This window comes from Pimephales promelas, chromosome 16 (assembly GCF_988280905.1).
Source record: "Pimephales promelas chromosome 16, fPimPro1.hap1.1, whole genome shotgun sequence".
Lineage (NCBI taxonomy): Eukaryota > Metazoa > Chordata > Actinopteri > Cypriniformes > Leuciscidae > Pimephales > Pimephales promelas.
This window is the reverse complement of record NC_142784.1, coordinates 15,230,776-15,249,440: the sequence shown is the minus strand read 5'-3', so window position 1 is coordinate 15,249,440 and position 18,665 is coordinate 15,230,776. Positions and strand designations below refer to the sequence as shown.

At 39.4% G+C, this 18,665-nt stretch overlaps 2 protein-coding genes across 4 annotated transcripts in view; one reads left to right on the top strand and one right to left on the bottom strand.

The window, feature by feature from the left end:
* ostn (osteocrin) overlaps positions 1-18,665 on the bottom strand; it is a 55,473-nt gene that overhangs the window by 27,849 nt on the left and 8,959 nt on the right. The window lies entirely within an intron of this gene.
* gmnc (geminin coiled-coil domain containing) lies at positions 10,411-14,386 on the top strand. 3 transcript variants are annotated; one of them, XM_089121047.1, is made up of 5 exons: positions 10,411-10,638; positions 11,563-11,732; positions 12,035-12,117; positions 12,208-12,324; positions 13,352-14,386. In XM_089121047.1, the coding sequence occupies exons 1-5, from the start codon at positions 10,559-10,561 to the stop codon at positions 14,144-14,146; spliced, it is 1,245 nt and encodes a 414-aa protein (XP_088977173.1). In that variant the 5' UTR covers positions 10,411-10,558; the 3' UTR covers positions 14,147-14,386. The 3 variants fall into 3 exon arrangements, with proteins under 3 accessions (XP_088977173.1, XP_039526836.1, XP_088977174.1); XM_039670902.2 differs by lacking the exon at positions 10,411-10,638 and having other exon boundaries at positions 11,462-11,732; XM_089121048.1 differs by lacking the exon at positions 10,411-10,638 and having other exon boundaries at positions 11,462-11,806; positions 12,055-12,117.

The window sequence follows — 18,665 nt, the reverse complement described above, 5'->3', positions numbered from 1 at the left end:
GTCCACTGACTCAGAGCGTGCGCATGTTTGTGTAAAGAAATGGACTTGTGAAGTCGAACTGCAATGCCATATAAATTCCTCATTCATTCACTCATAATAATAATTTCAGCCTGGATACCTCCAACCAGTCTGACAAGCGTTTTCAAGTTTGGTTTTCCTATAGGCTAAAGTCTATTCCGGCGCAGTATATTTTATATCGTCCTATAATGGTAGCCTAATGCTGCTAGATTGGACAACACCGACCAAAGACATCTAAACGAACCAATAACAGGATGTGATGTCACAAGATGCGACCCTTATAAGGACAGAATGCTCAATGGTACTTGGTTCTTCACATCATAGGAGCTTTGTTGCCAATTACACTTTGATACAGCTATCATAAAAGCATTCTCCATGCAGAGGAATTCCTGCCTGTTTTAACTAATTTACACACTTTATAAACACTTAATGAGTTCTTAGCTGGTAAAAATACCATATGCACATTATAAAACACGCGCATTTAGCCCAGCACACAGCATTGGTTTGGATTTTTATTTATTTGTTTTTTCATTTTTTTTTGTTGCAAAATATACTTTATATGCATCTTTAGGTTTGATGTAAACTCTAATCACAATAGGACTACATTTATCATTTTCTTTTTGGTCCGGATCAAAAGAACCAAGAGGCCCTCTGATGCCACAAACAAACTTTTGCCAAATGCATTGGTTATTTCCTTCTCAAAAGCACACGTCAACCCAGTCCCTGATAACACACCAAATCATTTAGCATGCCAGAGCAACTGAGGCCTTCAGCATTTTATAAACCGCAGTGTGTTTGCAGCTAAAGTGATATGAACTGAATGTGTGATATTGCTCATATTTCATACTGACCTGTCAGACAGCTTTCCTCTGGTGTTTTTAAGTCAGAACATTATGTCCCTTCATTTTTTTCCCTATTATATCTTTGGCTGACCTACATCTACATATTTTTTTTTTTTTACTAAATGGCAAATTGAATGACCCTAGAGAAGGAACACTGTAACCTAAACACACACACACACACACACAGCAGTGTATTAAAGACAAAGACATCACTCCGGTCGTGCTCTGCTGCCTTTCAAGTCCTCCAGGAACTTTTCTATTTCCCTTGCTTCAGTGCTCCTGTAGAACACTTTGTCTAGCAAAAATCTTAACCTGCAACTTCCCTTTCTTTTCTACATCACATGATCTACTCGGCCGCCCATCAGAGTCCGAGGAGGGGATTCGGTTATGGTTAGGCGGCAGGCCCATTGTGTTTGAGGGGAACCAAGTGGGCGAGCGGAGGTGTTGTCGGACACTGGGTGTCACCTGATAGTGTGTTCTCTGTTTAGTTTATGTTGTAGGTACCAGACTGGGGGAAGGTATTATGAATTCCTCCGTAATCTGTCTTTTCATTGATCATATAATAGTTTCATTAGAATAAAGAGAAGAAATGAAACACAAGCACATAATCAGAGGCAGTGCACAGGGGCGGGTTGCGTTTCGGTAATGCTCACATTCCGCATTTAAGCAACCCTCTACACACATCTATACCTGCCGGAAGCCAAGAGCAATTGCGTTATGAAAGAAAGGTGAAGTGAGTAGTTAAGTGGGTTGGAAATAATTTTTGTATACAAGTCTACCAGAGTGAGAGAGAAAAAAAATATGTCTGATTGTACACTGCATGTTTTTCTCCAGTATAAAGTTTGGGAAAGATTTTGTAATACTTTGTCTCTTATTCTCTTACCAAAGCTTTTGATCCAAAATACAGCAAAAACAGAAATATTGTGAAATATTATAACAATTTAAGATACATTCTGAAAAAAAAAAAAAAAAAACATATATATCTGGTTTAAGATTAGTAATTTGACACTTTAAGGCTAAACTTGCTTAAATGGCATGCTTTAACCTTATTGTCTGTATAATGTGTTTAACCTTTTGTAAATGCGATATATTACAGCACCAGCAAAACAAGTTTGTCTGCTGAAATGAATTGGTTACTCAGATAGAATGAAGTCTCAGATTCCAATTTATGAATCATTTTAATTCAAATCTTAACCCAAAAGACAGTTATGCACATGTGACAAGGTTTCGCAAGAGGATTTAATCCAACACACGTCTAGGAACGATATATCAGAATTTTTTAGTTATAAGCTATAATTTTAAGAGACATTATGAAAATGCAGAGGATGAGAAGTGTTAGAGAATGTTACTTTTAAATGTAATGCTTCATATTCCATTACTACGAAAACCTTAAGAGGCCATGCATTTTTACGGTTATATTTTCATTATAAAACACAAGAAAATCAAATTGAAAAGAAAACTTATTTTTAAGTGAAGAAAATTTTATCATGCAAGGCAAAAAGTAAAAATGTTTGTCCTTATAAGTCTTCCATACATTACTCCTAATAAAAATAACAAATTATTTAAGTAACATTGTTTCTTTTTATGAAATGTGAACCAATATTTGTGATGCATTAGAGACAATACAATGTCTGATTGACAGATGAAATCCATTAAATGCACAGAATAAAAAACACTAAAACACTAAAAATGCACGGAAAAACTAACACTAAAACAACAAGTAACTCGGGTATTGTGGTTTCAATAATAAAAAAAAGTAACATTACATTTCTTGTTACTGTACTACTTTTGCAACTTTTAGACAGCATGGAAGATATGTTGGTGCTTTTATAAATAGGATTTCTGCTCGTCTTCTGATCCGGTTAAAACAAACTAACTGGCACCAACTTGGGTACAAATCTAACGAAGGAGGTGCAAGTCACTGGAAACACAGATGAAATCAGGCCTGGCAGTGGGAAAAGAGGGTTGGCCATTAAACGGATGTTAGCGGGGTAAAGGGACGCTGTGGCACAGACAACGTCGGCGGTACTTTCATCTACATGGCATCAGGTTTGGCCTGTGAGGGGGTCTGAATATATCCTGCCGAAACCAATATGGCTTTGCTCACGCCACACAAAAGGACCCCTGCTTAGGGCTGTCCTACATGTGCCTGAAGTAAGGGAAGGGGCGTTCGAGATCGGGCCGGAACATGGGCAGCCACGGCGGGCGGGGATGCAGGAGAGAGCCCTGGGCTTAATTGGCAGCGTGTGCTTGGCTGGAGACCATTGTTCAGGTAAAAGAGGCTTAGCATCGCAGCACGCTAACAGCGCACAGAGTCTGCTTTGACACGTGTATGGAGCTTAATCTCGTTGGAAAGGGGGCAATTTTGATGGAGAGGGCTGGTAATAATGAGATAGGGTAAAGCGGGGAGGGGACTGAGGACCCCCATGAAGAAGTCAATGGCTCTGTTGACTTTGTTTTGACTTTACATCGACATGTGATTCTCAGTTAATTGGCCCATCAGTTTTCCAGAGGCCCGAGGAAGACTCTTAGATCAGAGGAAATAAGGCACTTACTTACTGTACAGTGAGTTTTATATCACAACAGTTTCTTCCCATTGGAAATAAAAATGTCCTCTTAAATGTCTCAATTGTTTCTTCTAGATAGCAATGAGATTAAATGATGAGCAACTGGAGACTGTTTAAATGTTTCGTTTCTTAGTTTTTCCTCTGAAAACGTAGTAAGTAATCGCAGATATATTTTCAATTTTGTCATAAACACAAGAAAGAACAAATTAGAAAATAGAAAATAATTATTACACAATGACTATTCTCAATATATATATATATATATATATATATATATATAAACTCAAAACAATGAATTTAAAGATTCTCAAAACAATGGATACTGTGTAACTCTTTTAGTTTTTTCTTAGCTAAAAACACTTAGTTCTTTCAAAAATATATGTGCTCATTAATGTATATTTACTTCGTTCAAGTAATAAAAGTATTCTCGTGAGTGTATAATATGCCATTGAAAATACATACGGGTGAGGGGTTCTAATGTCGGTCGCCATGTTGCCCCTCCATCTTGAAAGTACATTAGCCAAAGAGGGACATACCCGTTAATTCAAGCTTCGCCTTTCGTGTTTACGTTTGAGTTAACACTCATGGACGAGGTCGAACTGGACGCCATGTTAATCTTGGACTACATTGGCCACCGTAGGAGTTAAAACGAAATAGGAATTGAGAGGAACAGAAACTAATATTCACAGGATGGTTGTATACCTTTTCACCACTAGATGGGGGTCAGTGTAATCAGTGTAATGATCTTAGTCTGTTTAGTTGTTTTGTATTCTTTTGTTTTTGTTTTCATTGTGTTCCCTGTCCCAATCAGACATTTATTTTTGCAACTTAGTTCCCTACTGATTACCTTCACCTGTTGTTCATTTACCTTAAAGCAGCATTATGTTATTTTTTTTAATTTTGCTCTCGGGGTCCCCCTACAGTCTTCATTGCTATGGATGACGTCAATTCTCATGCACGAGCTTCCTCGCAATGATCACGGTGATTGGTTGTTAGATGACAGGGCCATCATGCGGAACATAACAGCAACAAATCATGGAATTACGACATCTAAATATGTCTGTGTCCTACACAAAATAATAATAAGAAAAAAAAAGTAATGTCATCGAAATGCATAGGCTATATAATGACATGTTTGTGCAGGCCTTAGTGAAGTGTAATTCTAAAAAGGCAGAAAGAGAAGTCATGAAATTATTCAAGGTAGCCTAAGGGCCTGCAGTGTTCACATATTGCATCTTTTGTGCACTCAAGTTTGTTATTTTAAATGTAGGTGCGCGGTAAGCGCGCCCGTTTTTTCCAAGCGCGTCCGTATGGAGCACACCGTAGGTCACGTGACAAGAACCAACTGGAGCACGACCGCACTTAAAGCAAGGAAATGTTGCTCCTATTGAAGTAATGTATAGTTGAATGACGGTGGGTGGATTATGAACTCGCCAAAACGGAAAAGAAAGCCCAACTGGAAGCAGGATCAGTTACTGCTGCTGACCCAGTTGGTGCTAGAAAAAAAAAAGGGAAAAAATAATATAAGTTTTATTATTAATAAAAGTGAAATTCGGCACTGGGATATCAAGCAAAACTAAGCGTGAGACATGGGAGAGGATTTGTTTGCAGATCAATGCAGCATTCCCGCTTGTTTCGCGGACCCCAGACGACTGCGAGAGGCGCTGGTATGCGCTACAATCCTTTGTGAATCTGTCTTAGTGAGTTAGGAGTCCTCCAGACTTCTTTTAAGCTGTCCCAGACTTACTTTTAGGGCTAAAATGCTTCGTAAATTACTCAAAGTGAACAAAAATTAGCAGTCCTAATTAGGAGTGACACGCCCATTATTTTTAGGAGTTGCTCCTAAATTCACCAGTTAGGAGCTACTTTAAATTCTTTGTGAATACGGCCGCTGGACATCATCTTCCCTTGCACACTTCTAACTGCTTTTATGTGATTTTTTATCATTTATCTTGGTGAGTTTCAAGACTTTGTCTTCATGTATGTGTGTACTAACACTCACAAACAAATGCACACACACAAACATTTAGCCTTTAACTAGTTTAGCAAGCACTTAACGCATCTAACAGGTTGCAAGCCCCCATGAGTCCAGTTTGTTGGCCAACAAATCCTGAGAAGCAGTGGCTGGTTATTAGAGCCCTCGGTGGGGAGCTGCACAAGAAAAAAGGCCCGGGACTCAGAGACAGCTGGGCCGGGGGCAGAGGGGTTAGACGCAAAGGTACCTCCACCTGTACCATCATCACCGGCCCTGAGAGAAGGCAATTAATTCTCCAACTGCTGAAAGAGGGAGGGAGAGAGTGGTGTCTATGGTGGTAGGGGGTCAGATGGTGTGTGTGTTCCTGTGTGTGTGTGTTTATGGAAAGAGGATGAATTATTATATTTGAGTGTTTAGAGAAGTGCATATCAATGCATATCAGTTCTGTATAAACTTAAGGGATGTGTCTGAATGAGCCAGAACATGTTTTGTGTGTTGTGCAAAAGTCTATTGATTTCTTAAGCCCCCTGACCCTCCTCTTCACTCCCACTGTCTGTGCTGCGTCAGCAGGGATCATACACACCCACACACTCTTTGCTCCTATACATCCTCTTATACATTAATATTCATTTAGGAGATACTTTTATCCATAATGATATGGGAATTAAACAACAAACATTCATAGAACCCATCATGGAATCAATACAAACTTCAATCATTGCTTTAAAAAATGCAAGCACGTACTTGTCATTACATACTTTTGGGAAGCTAACTATTTTAAACATCATTTTGCTTTGGTAGGTCCAATTGATATGCATATTTTCAACTAAACCATATTAGTTGACAGATTGTACTTTCAAAATATCTATTTTTTCACCAGGACCCAAAAAAAAAAAAAAAAAAAAATCAACAGGTGAATGTAAAAAAAAATAAAATAAAAAATGTTTTAAGGCTGTTTAAAATGCTAGTTTGTAAGTTGTGATATATATATATATATATATATATATATATATATATATATATATATATATTTTTTTTATACAGAAACTGCATCTCTACATTACAATTTAGAGTAATTATCAGAAAATGATTTAAAAAAAATAAAATAATATATAGTAATATTTTTTTTTCTTATAGTAATATATATATATATATATATATATATATATATATAGTAATCATTTGGCATTATTGATATTTAGCTCATCAGACATAATTCACGCTAATGATTCAGTCCTCATTCATCTATAGAAAGAGAGCTGTTCGATCAGACCTGTCAACAGAGCAGGGATGGAAATTAGCACCCGCCACCAGCCAAATGCATGTGATTTTGCGACGCAGTCTCATCCCAAAAATTCATATAACTGACGTTTTGGGACGTCATGAGGTTATGGGATCCTAACTCTACCCCAGACCTAAACCTAACCCTAAACCTAACCCGTCACCTAACTGACGTTAAAGGTAAAGCGTCAGTTGTATGACGGCCCGGGATCGCCATCTACCGACGTTTAAGGGGGCCCTAAAAAGGCGGATATTGACGCATGGTCAAAATACGTCCCAAGACGTCAGTTATATGACTTTTTGGGATGAGAATGTGTTGGATTTTGTGTTGTGGCGGGTAAACTCACTTCACCTGCCGGCCACCGTGGCAGGTAAATAAAAATAGCATACTGTTTCACCCAGACGGCAGACACTTTAAGAGGGGGCACACCTTCAATACCCGCACGCTTCTTACCCTTCTTACGTCGAGGCTCGATGAGGAAAGAAAACGTGGGATTGCGAGAGGCGGTTTGCCGTCCAAAGGGAGAGCTAGCCACGAGCGCATGGTGTATTTTTAGGGCAGGGTAGCTCTCGTGTAGCAAAGAGCTAGCCGCGCAAACATCTACCCGCACGCTTCTTCCGTCGAGGCGCGAGCGCATGATGTAAATAGAACAGGTATACCGTAAAACCACGTGAAACTGCGGTCTTCCGATCTTTTACTATCGTGTCAATTGATTTTGATTAATATGCGCGAGGGAGAGAGAGAGCAAGACAGCGCTCGTGTTGTTAAAAGACGTGAGAGCGCTCGCACGCGGCCGGGGCGCTGTCTCTCGCTCTGCTCGTTTGCGCCCTGTCGACCGCACCAGTCATTCTATTCTACATCACTCACCGATCAAAAAAGGCTTTGGCGGCACCAAAAAGCGGACGATCTGACGGGTTTTAAAGGATTAAATACAACCCGAAACTGAAAAAGCCTTTAGTTACCCAAACTGGTCACCACACCAGACGTGCAAAAGAGACAAGCATCTATTTGGGACTTGGCTATTATTTGAAGTTTTATGGTACTCTCGCAGAGAGAGCAACCTCCATCACAGAGTGCGGTTTAGCATCAGTTTAGTTTTTTGTTTAATCTGCCCTACTAATTTAATGAAATGTATGTGTATAAGTGTGTGTGTATAAGAGAGAAAGAGAAAATGTCAGTATTTCATTGAGACTTGAGATTAAATAAACTGGTTAAGTATTGTAGATCTTATAGTATTAATTTTCACATGCAGTTACACATTGTCGGCTAAAAACAAGAAAATGGCTGGTAAAAATATTGAGTGGCTGGTAGATTTTAAAATCCACCAGCCACAGTGGCCGGCATGGACCAAAAAGTTAATTTTCATCCCTGCAACAGAGAGACTGTTAGACCTGCAAAAGAAGTCAGCTCTGCCAGCAGACAGATTGATAAACAGTCAAAGCAGCTGACAGCAAAGGACAGAGGCTGTTTAATAGAGGTAGGAGGAGAGTGACAAACTGCCATTCATGTCATAATGAGGCACCTGACAACAGCTCCGCTCTTAATTACCCAAGCTGCCACCTCTGAGTTTAGTTAGCACATAGAGGGGTGCATGGACACACACACCCATTTCACACTCTTCAAGAGCGGGCTTTCTTCAATAGATTCCCGCATATTATACCACACACACACTTAAATTAATATGTTCTATGGTCTGTATTCTTTATATGTATTGATGAGCCCATTGGTTCATTTAATACATCACGCACAGTGTGTTCATGGATGGGACCTTATCACATTATAGGATGTTTTATAACATCAAAGCAGCATTCATGCAAGATTATCAAAATGCTCATCCGTCATGAAGGTTCACTGTACTTATACTACCGTTCTAAAGTTTGGGGCCAGTAAGATTTTTTAATGTTTTTGAAAGTCTCTTCTCTTATGCTCAAATCTGAATTTATTTGATTAAAAATAAAGTAATATTGTGAAATATAATTACAATTTAAAATAACAGATTTTTATTTTTAAATATTTTACAATGTAATTTATTCCTGTGATGTCAAAGCTGAATTTTCAGCATCATTACTCATTAAATGATCCTTCAGAAATCATTATAATATGCCAATCTGCTGCTTTAAGAAACATTTATTATTATAATCAGTTGCTTAATATTTTTGTGGAAACAGTGAAACGTGCCCTAGCTGAATAAAATTATTCTTTTTCTATTCATTCCTCTATTCATTTCTATTCTTTTTCTTATTCTATTTATCTTAAAAATAAATAAATAAAATATAAGTAAATAAATAAGTTGATTGCTCACTATGTTTGCAGGTTATGAAAGACTTTGTTTAAAACAAAGTTCTAACATCAATATCTGTGATCATAGCATGCTATTTTCAAAAGTTCAAAATCAAAAAGTTCACCCCAAATGTTACTGGGTTTCTATATCTCTGATATCAGGTGAGAGAACTATAAAGGAAGACAGAGAGTGTGAGTGAGCCTGGACAGAGTTTTCAGGTGAAATGACCTGTTTAATTGGCAGTTATAGTGTACTGGATTAAACACTATCACCATATCCGTCCTCTCCTATACCTCCGCCTCTCAGCTCCTTTCTATAGACAAGCAAAGCGGCCTCCGAAACCTATACAAAGTCATTCTAAAACCCTGCAATTAATGCCCACAGGACCCATACATCCAAATGGGGACATACTATAAACTTCATAAAAAACTCTACAGACAAAACAACCCTACTCCTAAAAGAAAACAGGTTACACTTTATTTTACAGTACGTGTACTTGCAGTGTCCTTAACCAAGAAAGTATACATAAGATAACTGCATGGATTAGATGAGGTTTGGGTGTAGGTTAAGGGTTAGTACTATAGTTATTACTCGTACCCAGTTGCTATAGCAATACTTGCATTTGTATGTACAATATATCTTTTTTTTCTCTCTCTCTCTTATGCACATCCCTGGATGTCCCAAAATGAAGTTGGCAGATTTTGCACATTTAGACTTTTTTTGTATCCAAATCAGCTAGTTTCACACATAACAGCAATTCCATATCGATAGTTAAACTTAAATTTGTTTTAAAAAAAATGCAATTACCCAAATAGAAACTGCATTCAAAGACATTTTGCAACCCAATTACGATTAACCCATAATTTATAACTGAAAGAAGTTTATGGCACAGTGTTCACTGCTGGAGAAAAAATAAACACTAATCGAGTCTAAAATGTTTTGTCAACATGTCATATTCTGCTCATCTACACTTACTTATGCCTTGGAAAAGACATTTAACAACTGCTTTCTTACATACTGTGATATATAACAAAACATGGAAAATGCACCTTCTAGACATAGCTGCATTTGGTGATGTCTTCCAAATGAAGTGCAAAGAACAAAAAGCCAAGTGAGTATTACAATTATAATCTTTCAGTTATTTGGTGAAAAAACAAACACAGACTGACAGAAATTCACAAAAGTATGTTAATGTGTCACTCTGTGGTATGCACCTTTCATTTAACTCTGAGAGGGGGTCATGAGCATGTCCCTTTGCTCGTTTGGTTAAATTAATTCATCATGCTTCTAAACTATCGGTTGAGCAATTATACATTAACCCACTGGACAGCGCAAAGCACCCAGATGCGCAAGGGAACCATCTACCTCTCCATCCTAAAGCAATAAAACTTTGTGCGTGTTGCATTAAATACTACAATATCGTCTTAAGGTGAACAAATCACGCGCATTGCCTTCTGCTCCAGTCCTCGCTCATTTCGCATCTGCGATCCAACAGTGAAAGTGTCACGTCACTAATCTGACAGCTTCTCACCGAATCAGGTTTGCTGCTGCGCTCTGGAGAGCCGCGCTTGAGCGAGTGTCAAAGCAATTTGAATGAAGTTTAGCACACTTGCTTCTTTAGGTCTTTGGAGAGCTCGCACCTACCCGTGTCACCCTTCCCCAATAATTGGTAAGTGTTTCTCTAAATGTTCTGATTATTAGGTGACTAAATGTTTTGATCAGATGTTATTTTAAAACATTTTAACACTCCATGGCGAGCTTTACGCGCACCTGTCAGTTGGTGTTTTATCAGGGCTCCTTGTGCCATGTGCATATATCTTTATGTTTAGATGTGACTGATACATTGACAGTTATTTGACATGCGTAATTAGCACAGAAAAGCAATGCCAGCGCCAATGATGAAGCAAGGAGAGTAGCTTAGTTTGTTGCAGTGAGCGCAACACGTGGGTAGGCTACTGTGAGGGCATAACACGGAATGATTGACAATTTCAATAAATAATTGAATGATGACGCAGAAGATGGAGGTATTGATTTATGTTAGCTGGTGTTTTTTTTTTTGTTGTTTTTTTTTTTGCCTAAATTTTGCAGAAAGTTATTTGTGCATGGAACTTTAGTGCAGGTTGTAAATTTCGCACCACAATAGCAAGCTGAATGGTATACTGCAAAAACAAGTAACCTATAGGCCATTATGCATTTTACCTATAGCCTGTCTCAACAGATTTTTCAAAGAAAATTTAAGAAAATTTACAACAGAGCAACTAAACAGAAGTTGGACGGGACTGAAAGCATAGCTCGAGCGCTTTCCGTTATGAACCATATGGAACACATTACAAAAGAAAAATACTTTCACTGTTTATCACCCAGGATTTTATACAAGGGAATGCTGAATACTTGGTTCTGACTGGTTTACTAACTTTCTGACTGGTTTGGCACCTTTTCTAAAAAGATGTCTGTTTATCATAGGCTATTCATTAACGTTACCCTGTCTATTTGTGAAGTGGAGGCGACCTGATTAAATATGCAATTATTTCTCATTAAAATAATAATGAGATTAAATAATTGTCCCCTCACACTGTTATGATGGATTTTTTTTAGAGCACCATGCTGTCCTGCCAAGATCTGAGCTTTGCAGGAGGGCAGCGCTACGAGTACCCCGCCTCGACGTCAGCTGATGGTAGTGTTGACGTTTCCACAGCGACGCTCGTCTCCCTCTGGGACGCCGGTCCCCTGGACAACGCAGCCCGCCAGCACGAGCCGCCGCGGCGGGGTAAGTCCTGCAATATGCCGGGATCAGCGGCGCGAGAGGCTTCCCGCCTTGGCAAACTGGAATTTTTCCATCTCGTAGCCTACTTTTTTTTTTTCGTGTTTTGTTAGAGTAGCAATGGACTGTGGAGTATCTGGCCACCTCCAAATTGTTAGTTCTTTTGGGCTTTTTTTCTTTTGTTTTCAAAGTAGCCTATTTATTTCATTGATGTTTTTCTTTTCTTTTCACTTTTCAGCTTGCAATTATCCCTAGACCATTACTAATCAGGATGATGACCTTTATTTCAAATGTTCCATTTGTTTTAGATTCACTGCCTGTGTCTGAGCATATGGGACATCAACCCACCTGGCCAGATCAGCTGTCACCTCAACTTCAACGAAACAAGCAGGTAGCCTATTTAAAAAGATTATCACATCCTAAACTCCGCCAAAGCTGCTGACATATTGTTATTGATTGTCAAAACATTTGTCCCATAAAGCTCCAAGACACCCTGATGCAAAGAGAAGAAGAGCTGGCCAGACTTCAAGAAGAGAACAACAAACTCAAAGAGTTTTTAAACTCATCATATGTGAAGTCTTTGGAGGAAAAAACTAAGGTAAGAAATCTCAAATCTTAAAGGAGTATTTCACTTCAGAAATAAAATTTATTGATAATTTACTCACCCCCATGTCATCCAAGATGTTCATGTCTGTCTTCCTTCAGTCGAAAAGAAATTAAGGTTTTCTTCATATAGTGGACTTCAACAGGAACCAACGGGTTGGGAGTCCAAATTGCAGTTTCGACTCTGCTTTAAAGGGCTCTACACAATCCCAGTCGAAGAAAAGGGGTCTTATCTGTGAAACAATCTATTTAATATATATATATATATATATATATATATAAAATACTTTTTAACCACAAATGCTCATCTTGCACATCCACGAATGAGCGCACTACGTAGTCACGGAAAATGTAGGGTAGGGTGACAAACCCCATCTCATTTTCTCCTCCAACTTCAAAGTAATCCGACATCGTTGTTTTACTTTTTATTTATTTACTTTTTTTTGTAGAGGGAGGGTGTTTGACTTAGTCTTTGCACTTCCACTTTGTGAACACTAGGTTGGCTGGGATTGTGAAGCTGCATTGAAACTGCAATTTGGACTTTTCACCGGTTGGTTCCCATTGAAGTCAAATATGGAGAAAAATCCAGCAAAGTTTTCCTCAAAAACGTGTGATGTGTGTGTGTGTGTGATGTGAGTATATATATATATATATATATATATATATATATATATATATATATATATATATATATATATATATATATTAAAAACACATCTCTATAAGTTATTTATTTCTATCTCAATTATAAAGTGTCCTTAAGCTATGGAAAGGCGCTATGTAAGGTAAACTATATAAATAAAGCTCAAGCATTTAGCAATAAATAAAATAACTGCAATGCTTGTTTATATTTTGCTTTGGTGTGGATGCTAAAATAGCTCTCGTTATCTTTATAGTTATGGTTCTTTGAGTGGATGGGCCTTTACTGTCGCTCATGTCAGATCTTTCCTCAAAATATATGTACAGTACAATCAACTTTGCTCACATTCATTTTACCGCTTTCTCCCTTCTTCAAATTGCAGAAACTTCTTTCTAGCCACAAGGTTCCAGATGGGTCAAGACACCGGAAAAGAACACACAGTGATTTAAGGAACCTGAGCCAGTTGCTTCACAACGGCACGGGGAAGCAGACCTGCCGCAATCTCTCTTTGGAGTTTTGCTCTGCAGAAGAGCTGGCGGCCACCCCACCTCTAGACTCATGGATTCTAGAGACTCTCGGTCTGCAAGACGAGAACACCGTCGACCCTGCACGCAGTTTCAACACCCCTTCTTTCAGCTGTCCACCTCCTACAGGAGATAACTACAACATGGCAAATGTTGACATTGGCTTTAGCCCTAATGCAGAGACACGCTGCGATTACAGCAGCATTGTAGACTCATCCAGCAACTGCAGTCTGGACACCTCCAGTGGTTACAGCACCTCCCAGAGCTTGGGTTCAAATTATTCAACTCTTGACCCCTCAGCTCTGTACACCATCACATCTACCGGGTCACTAGTCAGTTCTCCACCAGCGATGAACACTACTCAACACTTCACGCCACCACGAGCTGCCTCCACTCCATATCGGCCCCAGGACTTAAGCCCTGGACCATTCTATAACACACCAGGCTGTGGCTCCTCCAGTCCACCAGGGGGCGACAGTCAACTTTTCTCCACACCTCGTATGTCACGTAACAGGACAGATGTAGCTTTTAGCATGTCACTAAGTCCACAAAACAGTGTGAAGACGCACAGTTTCTCTCAAGGACAAGCTTTCACATGTAGAGATGCACAAGGGGGGTGGAACTTCACCTGGGTGCCTAAACAATGTTCATAGAGAAATGTTTGAGAACAACAGCCATTTTAGCCATTTTTGAGGACTAATAATGCAATACGCCCAATAATTGCAACAAATCTTTAATTTTACGGGTTATGTTTAAATATAATCATTGTATAGCTTTGTGTTATTGTTTGTCATTTAGGAATTTGCATATAATGTTTTTATTCATTGTGATTGAAAGACTTTGTCCTCGATTTTAGATGTAGGATCATGACTGAATTCATTAAAATCACACACACACACACAAATATGTTTGTTACTTTCAAATTGTAAGCAAATATTAAGATTTGGCCCTTAAAAGAAGACTGCCACCACCCATCTTGAAGTTACAATGCTAACTAATTCCCAAACACTTGGATCAAATACAGTTTGCATATGTCTTCCATTGAAAATAGTAGCTCACCACTAGTCTCTTTAATTGTGAATGGACAAAGTAGCAATGTTGTGAGTCCCGCATTTTGTCGTGCTACACCATTAGTTCTAACCTGTCATTCCCACAGCTGTCCCGCTTCCCTTCCCCTATCACTTTCCCTCCCTCTGTTTCTCTCCGGTACGTCTTCTCCATTCTCCCGCCACTGTGAGACAAAAGAGAGGGCCGGCTGGCCTCGAGGGAGACTTCCTCCTCGACCCGCCCCGCAGGTCTGAGACCCCCATGGGGGTCCAACATGGGATACTTACACCTCTCTATCCCTCCCCTCTGCCCAGACTCTCACTCTCTGCTCTGCCCTCAGGGAGCTGGGGATGGCAGGGAAAGTTTGGGCCTTGAGTTAGCCATGGAGAAACCAGGGTGAGCGGTCTATATCTAATGACACGGTTAAGCCCCCTGCAGATGGCCTCCAGATTGAGGGGTTGACAGGAAAGAACACCTTGAAAGGTACAGAGGTCTGGAAAATAACGGGTACAGGTGAAAGATCAAGGAAAAAGAGGACAGAAATGAGAATTTGTCAGGATGCGTTAAACAATCAACAGGTTGTGGTTTAAAGAATAACAATTACCTAATTCAGAGATTGTCAATCTGCAATTCAATATTATTTCTTACATTTTAGGTCTCATATTTGGTCTCAGATTCTCAGATTTTAACCTGAACTCTCAATTCTGTTTAGTTCAATGGAAAATAAAGCACTGCAGAAACTATGTATTTTTGTAGGAAAAAAAAAAAAAACATTAACAAGTAAACATTTTAGTAATTCTTTGTCTACCCTCTTGACGTTAATTGATTGTTTGAATGGGTTTTTGGTTAAATGGCTGAAATAAGGTCTGTGTTGAACACAAGTTCAAGATATTTTCATGTTTTATTCTGTTACATACAATACATAATATCCTCTTGTGATTTTTAAATGATCTAACTTGTCTTGGGAAATGAGGTTGCTAGCAAGTGTCTAAATGGAACTACATAAGTTGTCAGAGATATGATCTGATGATCACCAGTTGAAAAGCTAAAGTCATCTACTCACTGGTCCAATTTTACAGCCTCGTTTTGGAATATATTCAAGCTCTTGCAACTCAAGCTTAATGAAATACAAACTTTTAGCTTAATACTGTAGCTTGAAGTCATACGATCATAGTTAATTTATAACTTACTTTCAGATTTTTACTTCTGCCTTCTGAATGTTTATTTGAGAAGATTGTTATGATGAACACACTTTTGTTGGTCACAGAGCTTAATTATTGCAATAATCCAAAAGCCACTGGAAAATTCCTGTTGGGGTTTTTTGTTGAAGGAACCAGTGTGATGCTAACTTCAAGGTTGCTTCAGACCTACAAAAAAAGCATCAGTACTCTATACAACAGATATGAAACACTAGACGCCAACTGATACTGATGGTCTAGGGTCTTCAAAGTTTATTTTCAAAGATGGGGTGGATAAAGATGTGTTTGGAGTTTGAAAATCATTCAAGCATTCGAGTTGGGAAATTAAAAGATTGCCTGTTTTTGAATTTGGTTATGTGGGACCATTTTATTACAACACGATCAGCTTAACCTGCCCAAATAACAAAAAAGAAATTAAATGTATATCGCGAGTAATTTTAAGGTAAAAAAAAGAAAAGAAAAGAAAAGAAAAGACAGCCTCTGGTTTACTAGGTAGACCGAGAAGTGTAACATTAACAGCAGGCCTCCATAAAATGTACACAAATAGAGAAGTGGCGGTAAAATAAAACCCACCAACACTTGCCCAAACCCTATATACCTAAAAGAAAAAAATCACATATCCAAATAAAAAAAAAAAAAAATTGTTTTATATTTAGCTAACTCAATTCAAATACTCAATTCAGATGCAATTCAAATACCCCCAAAAGATAGCGAGGTCAACCACAAACACGGTGGCTCTCGATGGTTATTCATTATATGCATGATCCCGGCTGTTCCTTGCACCACTTCTATTATGACCAAGAACACCATTTAATCTCCAGCAACCATAAAACACAAAGTACTCAATAATTCTACTTCAGATTATGCTGTCAAACTAAGTTTCCCTTTGGCTGACATAATATAACTAAACTGTTGTACAACTCTTAGAATCACTCACTGTTGTGAGGCTAACTAATTCAGAAGCAACAGCTATGCTTTTTTGAGAATAAGAAACTAATAAATCATAACTGTACCTATACAATGTTAAAGCAGATGTAGGCGTTAGACATTAGGAGAATACTCAACAGAGATAAAGTTAATGTTTAAACAGGCCGTGTGTGCCTCTCTAATTAAGGAAGCCCTGTTATCTTGATCTCTAATAGGTCTGCAGTAATACATGATGTATAAGGTAGAGAGAGTATGCGGGAATGCTGCTCTGCCCGGTGTGATGGTTAATGTGTATCTATGACTGTGAAGCTTGAGTAACTGTACACTGTAAACTGCAGCTGTAAAATGTCTTCAAATATTTATTTTCTCTCATTAAGATCTCATTGGATGCATATCAAAATTTCCTCGGTTGACACAGGCTTGGCTCACACACGCGCACACACACTAGAAGTTCTCTGATTTATGTGTTCCTGCATGAGGGATTAGGATCTTGGCTATGTTTAGGCTATGTTTTACTACAAACTGAATTCTGTGCAGAATACACTGTATATTGACTTCTTTAGTTTTAGAATAGTAAGTGAAACAGTAGAGATCCAGTTAAGTGCAGTGCATTATGGGATACAGTATTCCACGCAGAGTTCTCTAAATACTGCACACTTTGGCAAATGCAAAATTTGCATACTATACTGTAGTTTAAATACTTTTAAATATTAGTCTATAGCGGCATCTGCAGAAAGTCTATGGTGGGCGAAAACTGGGCGAACTGAGGCAATGACTCAACCCACCCACCACCTAAAGAGTCTGACTCAGCCAGGCCTTGTCAAGAATCAGAGCTCATCTGCATCCTTACCAAGACAGTGAGTGTGTTTGGTTTAGATGGGTCAGCTCCAGAAGAGCCCGACATTGTGGCATGCGCTGAATACATTATCCCTCTTCAGCGGCCCTCACCATGGTTGACAGCATGGAGGATAAAGGATACACTCAACTTCCCTTGCTTGAGGAAGCCGTTGCTATGCATCTCTGCCCACCCACGGCTCTCAGCCGGCAAAGCTTCCCACCCATCCTAGCCATGCAGAGTGACACCAGAGAGCGGACCAGGTTGGCTCCACCCTTTACACAATAGCAGTCCTCCAAGTTTACCAGGCTAAACTTATCCGTGACAAGGACGAGAGTGGCTCTGAACCAGCGGCCTTCAAGGAGCTGCACAGCTCAACGGACATCGCCCTGCGTGCCACTAAGTCGACGGACAAAGCAATCGGCATCATGAGAGATTTTCTGCCAAAGTGAGCGAGTTCCTCTGCTGATTTAAGTCGCCCTAAATCATCCTTGACTCAGCAGCACGCCAAGTTAGCTCCTGAAAAAAGGGTAGAACCTGAGGTGAAGCAGCGCTTCAGTCCAGCAAAACGCTACCTGTTTCCCCCTCCTTAAGCTAGATCTGATCCCTGAGCACCCTAAGCAGCCCTAATATCCCAGGCACAAGGTGGAGGAGGCTTGGCCCCGCTGAGGCCGGACCAACACCAAAACGTCCATGGGTTTACTTCCTAGCCCCCTGTCCAGTTCAGTGCATTGGAGGTGTTTAATGCCAGTACTCGGTCCCCCTGCCTGTAATATGGGTCCCCAGACCTCTTTTCTCTGTTACAGTCTAGAAAGTCCATCTAAAGAGTCTGGGAATAAGGATAAACTTGAGTTACAGCTCGCTGTCCCCCAGCTAACGCAAAATATTCCTGGGGTCAGTTTCCGATTCGTCTCAAATGCGGGCATGGATTTTGCTAGAAAACTGCTAGCAAATTCAGAAGTTAGTGGCTGTATTCAAAGCGAGGAGCAACCTCCCCATGAAAATGTGTACGAAGCTACTGAGCCTCATGGCAGCAGCCTCCTCATTAGTTCCCTTTGGTCCATTACACATGTGGTTGAAGCTCTGCGTCCCACATTGAGCATAAATTAGTCCTGACATAAGCTTCCAAGACTGGTTAAGGCACCCTCTGCAACGGCAGGCTGG